Raw genomic sequence first — 9,483 nt, forward strand, 5'->3', positions numbered from 1 at the left:
TCCTCAGTTTTATAAGTCCTTCTCTCGTCTATTCTTATGCCAACAGCTTCTTCTGTGCCTCCGGTCGCCTGAATTTCCGGTTGATTCTCGAACCACAATCCGGAAGAAACCGACTCATTTAGGCGCATTATTAGCTCGTTTTTGCTGCCTGTGCAGGATAATCCCAACTTTCTCAGCTCCTCCTTCAACTCCACCACTGTTAGGTCACTTGCCGATCTCACACTCATCTTGTCTGCCTTAAGCTCGACAGCAATATCGCTTGACACTCACGAGACTTGCGACACTTCGAACCAAAACTGGCTTAGTCGATCCCGGACGAGCCCCCAGAAATATGTGGGATGGTGTTAATAAGTCAGTAATGTAGTGGTAATAACGAAATGTAACAAGTTTATTCTCTTTGACAATAAGTGTATTCTCCAAAGGACACAGTCTTTCTGCTCCTCTTCCTTGTCGCTGCCGTCTTATATACTTACCACACGCATACTCTCACTCATACAATAAGTTTTTTTTTTATTCTACGCTCTCTAAAACAATAGAAACTGCGCTCCTAAAACCGCCGCCATCAAACAGCGCCGAACGTCGCTAATCTCTTTGGAGACGCCGCCGTCTCCACCGCGCGAAGCTGCCGCTTCTATCAAACGACGCCGAGCTCTTACAGCGGACGTTACATACATCTCTCTCTCTCCCTCTCTCTCTCTCTCTCTCTCTCTCCATCTTCGACCTATAGCTTGCCTAAATTCGGTATCCTACATATATTTTTATTATTCTACAGGAGGTAGTTTAGCATGGGAGCGGTGCACTTGGACACGGTGCATTTGGACACAGCCAATCACAACACCGTGTGATTAGAGACATTTGTAGGGTTCCTTGGAACAGCGACTTGTGATTGGACTGTGTCCAATTGCCCCGTGTCCAACTGATATACACCCGTTTAGCATTATGTACTTCATGTATGTTACGAATGACAGATTTATTCACACATATGTATGCAGTTCGGAAGCATCTAATTGAGATATATGATGCGATAGACGGAAGATTTTGTTCAGATTGCAAAGGACCACTGTTTCAAATACTTCCATGCAATTTGTGTCCTTTATGCACCTAAGGACGTCCTAAAGAAGAATAGATACTAGAAGAAAGTGACTCGTCAGCTATAAAAAATCAAAACAATCAATTTGTGAAAGTACGTTTTTGTGAAAAAATGGAAGAACTCGCACGAGTTGAACGTAAACTGCAGGAGCAGTCCGCTCGACTGAGTTCGCGAGACGAATACGACGCGTGGGTGCAAATGTGTGACGAGTGCCTCGAGTTGTTGGAAGAACATAGTCGGACTAAACGACTGCGATTATCGATCGGTATTAGACAGTCATTGATTGCTTGAATCGTGCAACTCGAGGGTTTAAAAAATACGTTGCGCACATGTTTCGTTCACGCGGGTGTAGGACACAGCACGAGAGATGCAGGACTCGTTTGGCGCGAGGTCGATACCGCGTTCGATAACCGCATACTAACCGGAATTGTTATCAACGCGAACCACATCGAACCTCGCCAATTTCTCGAGGATGCAAAGACTATGGTGCTCGAGCGCATACGGGATACAATGGAGAGACACGTAAACGTGAAAGTGAACACTGCGTTTAACGGTGAGTTAAACGGGTCGTCGCGGGTGAAAAACGTGCGGTAAAAAGCATCGCTACGAAAAACTGTGAACTTTTTTCCACATCCAACTTAGAAGAGTGGTACGAGCGACGCATCGTCGAGCTCACTTTAGCATCGTTGGAGGAATTCCAGGAACGCGATAGCGGGTGGGCATTATCGCGAATATTCAATCTTACAATCATGTGAACAAATACAATCCGTTGTACGCGGGATGTCATCTCGAGTTACCGCGTGTGATACAGCTGAAGCGGGCTGTGATTAATGTCAAATCTCCGGACAATGCATGTTTCGCGTGGGCAATAATTGCGGCTCTGTATCCAGCCGAAAGACACGCAGATCGTGCATCATCGTATCCCCATTACACGAACGTACTCAATATTCAAGATATTGAGTTCCCCATTAAAATTAATCAAATTACAAGATTTTAACGATTAAACGATATATCCATCAATGTATATGGCATCATGCCGTACGGGAGAAAAGAACGAATCCATTGTTCCGGTACGTCTCAGCGATATAAAGAGGGAAAAGCATGTCAACTTGCTGCACATTTCGAATCCTCAACGAGACCACAACACGGGACATTTTGCTTGGATTAAGTACTTATCTCGACTCATGAGTTCTCAATTGAGCAAGAAAAAAGCCAGAAAATACATTTGCGATCGGTAAGTACATTTCATGAATTCAATGTATCGGAAGTATGAGACGATAGTAAATTGCAATGTTTTTTATAGATGCCTGCATTATTTCCACTCCAACGAGAAGCTAGAAAGTCACACAGACTGCGAAAAATTAAACGGCTGCGCCATCCTACTACCCAGCGAGGACAACAAGTGGCTAAACTTTCGCAATTACAGCAGGAAGGAGCGAGTTCCATTTGTGGTGTATGCCGACCTTGAGTGCATCTTACAGAAGACGGTAAGTGAGAAGGAAGAGGAGGGATGTACATCGCACGCGTATCAGCATCACAAAGTATTTAGTATAGCATATTACTTGCGTTGCTCGTACGACGATTCGTTATCATATTTTCGGAGCCGTCGCGATACGGATTGTATTTCGTGGTTCGTCGAGCAACTAGAAAAGTTAGCACACCGTGTAAAAGGAAAGTTATCAACCAATGTCGACATGGAAACTTTGTCGAAGGAACAGTGGGCGGCATTCCATAATGCGACGCAATATCACGTGTGCGAGAAGCCATTTGCGACAAAGGATACACGCGTACGCGATCATTGTCACTTCACCGGACGGTATAGAGGTCCCGCGCACTTAAACTGTAATTTAAATTACAAAAATTCATATCATATTCCAATAGTTTTTTACAATTCATCTGGTTATGATTCTCATTTTATTATCAAAGAAATAACTAACGCATTTGAGGAGTCAATCGATAACAAAAGAAAAATACATTTCGTTTACAAAGAACGTCCAAGATAAAGCAGATAAATATAAAAATATTGTAAAATTGCGTTTCATCGATTCCTATAAATTTCTCAGCAGCAGTCTCGACAAATTAACATCTTTTCTCACTAAAGATAAGTTAAAAATTGTACGGTCAGAATTTTCACAATTATCCGTCGAAGAATTTAATTTATTGACGCGAAAAGGTGTCTTTCCGTACGAATACGTGGATTGTGTGGATAAACTACAGGATGTGTGTTTACCGCCGCGAGAATCGTTTTACAGTTCGTTGACGGGCGATACGGTATCCGAGAGCGATTACGCGCACGCTGCAAACGTCTGGCAACGATTCTCTATTCGAACTTTGGGCGAATACAGCGATTTGTATCTGAAGACTGATGTCTTGTTATTGGCCGATATTTTTGAAAATTTTCGCGATAGCTGTATCGCAAGTTATGGATTAGATTCTGTGTATTATTATACTTTACCAGGTTTTACGTGGGATGCAATGTTGAAACATACCGACATAAATTTTGAATTGCTCACTGACATTGATATGTTCATGTTCATCGAACGCGGTATACGTGGTGGCTTGAGTCAATGTTCCGGTAGATACGCGCAAGCCAATAACAAGTATATGCAGTCTTACGATCCATCGGAATTGTCGTCGTACCTGACGTACTTTGACGTAAACAACTTGTACGGGTGGGCAATGTGTCAACCGCTGCCTTACGCTAAATTTCAATGGGTTACAGACTTTTCAAAATTTGATGTATTTTCAATCGATATCGATTCACCCATAGGTTATATTCTCGAGGTCGACTTGGAGTATCCGGAAGATTTACATGACGCACACGCCGACCTACCGTTTTGCCCAATGTGTGATAAACCACCCGGCAAAAGACAGAAAAAACTTCTCGCGACGCTATACAATAAACAACGTTATGTTATTCATTATCGCAACCTGCAGCAATGCACGCGTCATGGTCTTCGTATCGTAAAGATATACCGCGTGCTTCAATTTGCTCAATCTCCATGGCTCCGCGATTATATCAAATTAAACACACAATTTAGAACGCGTGCAACTAATAATTTTGAAAAAAATTTGTACAAATTGATGAACAATGCAGTATTCGGCAAAACGATAGAAAATGTTCGCAATCATATAGATGTAAAACTGTTGAAAAAATGGGATGGAAGGTACGGTGCTGAAACAATGATCGCAAAACTAAATTTTCATAGTAGAAGCGTTTTCGCCGAAAATTTAGTTGCCGTTGAATTGCGCAAACTCGAGGTGAAATTTAACAAGCCGATTTATGTGGGTATGTGCATACTCGATATATCAAAGGTTTGTTTGTATGAATTTCATCACGAGTACATGTATCCTCTGTATCGCGACAAATGTAAAATAATGTACATTGACACTGACAGTTTTATTTACAACATCAAATGCGATGATGTATACGAGCACATGAAACGTGATATTGCAAGGTTTGATACGAGTGATTATCCCGCTGACAACGTGTACGGTATACCGCTTGTAAATAAGAAAGTTCCGGGTTTGATGAAAGACGAAAACAATGGAGCGATAATGATGGAATTCGTTGGTCTCAGAGCGAAGATGTACGCGTTGTAAGTGAACGGTAAAAGGGATGCAAAAAAGGCTAAAGGCGTTAAGAGTAATGTCGTAGCTCGAACAATAACTTTTAACGATTAGACACAAATGGTTGAAAGAGGAGATTGAAACGACTCGCCAACAATCATGCATTAGATCAAAATTGCACGAATTATACGTGGACCGGATTTTCGGTCGATATCATATTCCTGAGCTATTCTCGAAGGAGGATTGTGCGGGTTTTCAATAATATTTTGGAGAACCTGCATAGACACGTCATCGTTAGTAGCTGTTTTTGGTCTACCCGATCTTCGTTCGTCAATAACTGAACCAGTTCTCTGGAATCGTAAAACAGTACGATGGACAGTAGATTTTGAAATAAGATCACGATTTGGAAATCTGTTATTAAACAGCGTGGCAACTTCTTCATAGGATCTCATTTTATCACCACATCCTCGCATTATAAGAACATGAATACGCTCTGTATCAGTCAAACGCATTTTCGATACAACCGATAGAAAACCAACCATAAACTTACAATGCAACAATGAATAATTGTATGAAATTATTTGTACAACGATAACGGCATGAAGAAGATACTCGAAAACAATTTAAAGCTTATGAGGTCAAAACTTCTTATTTGCATAAATAATGTGGTAGTTACCTAATCAATACGGGTTTTACACAGAAATATTATTATGTACTAATTTTACATAAAAAATTCATTGAATGAATTTCATTTTGAATCATAATTGTTGAATTATTGAATCTAAATTGATTTCGACCTGCACCTCTCAAAAAACAAGCAAAAGTAATGTAATTACTACATGCGTGTGAGTGTGCGTGTGCGTTAAAAAACACACACACACACACACAGGTGACGGCAAGGGGAACCACCTGAACAAAGCACCCCGAAGAGATGTAAACCCGACCGTGCAACCTCCACGCGGTACATCTCGGGTAATGCTAATGCCGGCGGTATTGTTAGAAAAGACTGATCATACATATTGCAGGATGTTTGAAATTGCAGTTAAAACCTCGCTAAGTTACTATTGCCATCCCTGAAATTTTCGAACATTCACCTTGAAATGACCTTGACTCTGATTTAAAAGGTCATGTCCTGAACGTAAAATTTTCCGCTCTTTCCAAATTCGTGGTAAAAAATAGTGGTTCCCACTTGAAAAATTGAACTTGACCTTGAAATGACCTTCAACATAATAGTCAAGGTCAAAATTCATATCACCATTAGATAGATAGGGAAAAATCATAAAACTTTCGTATATAACATTTTTCCAAAAAATGCAATCTCGCTGAGTTATTTGACCGTTCTGGAACTTTTTCCCACCACTGTATACGAACTATACGTTGTACAGTAACCGTTACACAATATGTTATATATCATAATGTACTGAAATTATGTAAATATTTATTAACTTGTATTATTATTTTACGCTTACCACTCTTCACTTTTATATTATTGAAATAATAATAGTTTATTCAGCTAGTATTGTACGGAAAAGGAGATAAAATAAAGTAATAGTTAAATTGTAGAATATATTTATTAATGGATCAATATTGAAACGTAAAAAATAATTCTTGTGCTGCTTTAGACAAAAAAGAAATACAGTTATGTCAATCGAAAATGTGTACACTGTTTCTTTTTTTTTTGTTAGCGAAACAGTAACTATGTAACGTGTTTATGAAGGATGCTTCATCCGTATAGTCCCAATAAGAAGTTAGAAATAGATTAATATTCTATTTTCTGTATAAAAATGTATGATATATGTGTACGATATAGTTAAATAGCAACATTTTTTGGCTTTAACGTTTAATTTTTATAATTTACTTTTTTTTATTAAAATAAAACAATATTTAATCTAGATTCTTAATTATTCTAAAACTTTGAGTGTTATTTTCATATACAATATAGATTAGCACCAATTTTTGGAAAATTTTTTCATTATTAATCTGGTACGGACAATACAAACATCCTTAATCAAATATATTTAAACGATAAAACAATTAGTAAAGAACGGTCACATCATGTCAACTTGCTTAAGCGTATTAACAACATTTCTGTTATACGTTTATATGTTGGTACTTCTAAAAAAAAGTACTTCTATAAACTTGAAACGGTTATTTATATTATAAAAATATAGGAGAAGACTATTGTAGCTTTACTTGTAATTGGGATAAACGATATTGATGGTCCGACGGACATATTTGTGAGGTCCTACTATAATTATTATCAATTGATAAGATAATTTTTTGTTTGTTTTACATGTTTACATATTTATATGAACATTTTATACATTCGTATCCCTATTATCTCAACAAATATAACGTAAATAATGCGTTTATAATTACGTTTTGATTTATTAATTTCTTTTAGATGCACTGTATATCTGATATCAAGAGACAGAAGAGAAGAAAACAACGTCCAAAATAAGAAGACATAACATTAATTATAAAGTATGTTTTATTTTTTACATAATCACAGTTTTATATCACAGTTTTATATAATCACAGGTGGAGACAAACATTTATTTTTAATCTGTTCCAGAATGATGTCATTTAATGCATGGAATGTCATACTGTTACTGTACGCAACATTCTCTGCATTAGACCTTCCACAAAGTCCGATAACTTCGGAGGAAATAGAAATGAAGGAGAAAATTGAATACATGCTAAAAGAAATTGGAAATGATAACGAATTTGAAATAGAAGAGGAGCAAACATTAGATTTTTATGATCCAAATGAGATTCCACATGCAGAAACAGTTGATTTGTTTCATCATGTTGAAGATGAGAATTATCTTCCAGAAGAAGTTATTTGTACTTCTGTTGAAGCAGCAATATCAAACGACTACAAAAGGCAAGCTGTGGAATACTGGAGAAGCGATAAAACAATACTAAAATCATTGGAATCGGTAAAACACAATTATAAACAAATAACATCGCTACGACAATTACGACGATGGAAGAAGTATATCCATGCAGGTGGTACAAGAAGAGAAAAATTGCAAAAAATTGCTGAATATACATTAAACACTTTCAATGAAACGCTCCAAAAAGGAATGATAATTCATGATATTGACATCGGTCGATGGGCTTCTCGAGCACAACAAGAGATAAATGCGCCAGGATTCATAGCGTCACATACGTGGATACACAGATTCAAAAAACAACATAGTATCTCGTTCAAAAAATAACATAGTATCTCGTAAAATAACGAAATTTGTCACGAAAAAATCTTTGTTATCAAAATCAGATTTGGAAAATAAGTGCAAAACATTTACAACAAATGTTAAATATTTTATTAATCAATATGGAGTAGAAAATATTTATAATTCGGATTAGAGTGGATTCCAGTTAGAACTTCACGCCGGTCGTACTTTAGCAAATAAAGGTGCAAAAACAATAGAATCTGTAGTACAGTCTGTATCCGCAACCACGCATAGTTACACATTACAGCCAACTATTTCTACTGATGGTAGATTATTGTCGCCTCTTTTCATCGTATCAAAAGAATCCACAGGAACGTTTGGACCACGAGTGCAGCAATCGTTATTTAACGCTCCTAACATTTACGTAATGGTTTCAAAGTCAGGTAAATTAACATCAAATCATGTAAAAACTTGGTTGAGAGAAGTTTTCTTTCCGAACGTCAGGCCACAATCTGTATTACTATTAGATTCTTGGAGTGGACATTGTCCCAACATAATTGCCGAAAGTAGACCAGATTCTGCAACAGATATATATTTTCTAACAATTCCGGCTGGTACAACGGGAAAAATACAACCACCTAGATGTATGGCTTCCGTTTGTGGAAAAATTTTATCAAATATTTCTCTGATAATGTTATGTTACTCGATCTTGCAATTGATCTTCATAATAGGAACAATATATTGAAATTGCAGTCATTAACACACCATCAATTCTCGTCATCTAGGTTTCAAAATTTATTTAAATTTGCATGGTTTAAAAGTGGATATTTACAGACTAGACCGCCAGAATTCGAGACACCGGTTGATTTTTGTTTAAAAAAAAATCCTAAAGTACAATACGATATTTGTGGCGAAACTGCTATAATTACTTGTTTTTGGTGCAAACAATCACTTTGCATCACACATTTCTTCCATGAGCACCACCTTTGTTACGAATATGTGCCACAAGTAAAACACATTTATTTTCTGTGTACGCAAATCTTTTATCGATTTTTCTTAATATTATATTAATTATATGATTTAAAAATATTATAATAACATTATAAATTATAAACATTATACATTAAATATATGTAATTGTCTATGTATTATTTTTCTACAATTAATTACATTCCCCTACTTACAGTAACGTATCCATCTATTTGAACGGCGTATAGCACGATATTATCACGACGTTTTCCAACTATTTAATCGAGACCACCTTATAATATTATAAATGGATCGATTTGGTATGAAATGCTGTACAATTTTTGTCCTTACAAAAACTTACAAATTTTGCAAAGGTAATGAGTAGGAGAGGGGGGGGGGTTCAAAAATTTCATGTTTTTGAAAAAATTTAATATATTGTTTCAAAGAGCGTTAAATACTGTACAACTTTTGTAGGAAACATTTTTTCATATACCTTATATTTTAGGAAATATTCAATAAAAATGGAAAAGTCATTTTTTTTCAAGGGGCTGTTTCAACCCCTAAACTCAATATATGGCCGATAAAAAAAATACGTGTCGACTACTTTTTGATGCTCTGCAACATATCCAAAGCGCATCAAAATCGGGGGGGGGGGACAGTTCCGCAACTTCCCTT

General features: G+C 37.0%; 2 protein-coding genes across 2 annotated transcripts; both read left to right on the plus strand.

Moving 5' to 3' along the window:
- Positions 1-2,109: 2,109 nt before the first annotated feature.
- LOC116853137 lies at positions 2,110-5,104 on the plus strand. Its single transcript, XM_032834030.1, has 3 exons — positions 2,110-2,324; positions 2,394-2,932; positions 4,944-5,104. Exons 1-3 carry the CDS (start codon positions 2,110-2,112, stop codon positions 5,102-5,104), a joined length of 915 nt encoding a protein of 304 aa, XP_032689921.1.
- A 2,132-nt stretch (positions 5,105-7,236) lies between these two features.
- LOC116853138 lies at positions 7,237-7,884 on the plus strand. The gene has a single exon (XM_032834031.1). It carries the CDS (start codon positions 7,237-7,239, stop codon positions 7,882-7,884), a length of 648 nt encoding a protein of 215 aa, XP_032689922.1.
- The last annotated feature ends 1,599 nt before the right edge of the window (positions 7,885-9,483 follow it).

This window comes from Odontomachus brunneus, unplaced genomic scaffold (genome assembly GCF_010583005.1).
Source record: "Odontomachus brunneus isolate Ranch 3 - 2012 unplaced genomic scaffold, Obru_v1 Obru_scaffold_280, whole genome shotgun sequence".
NCBI classification, from domain to species: domain Eukaryota; kingdom Metazoa; phylum Arthropoda; class Insecta; order Hymenoptera; family Formicidae; genus Odontomachus; species Odontomachus brunneus.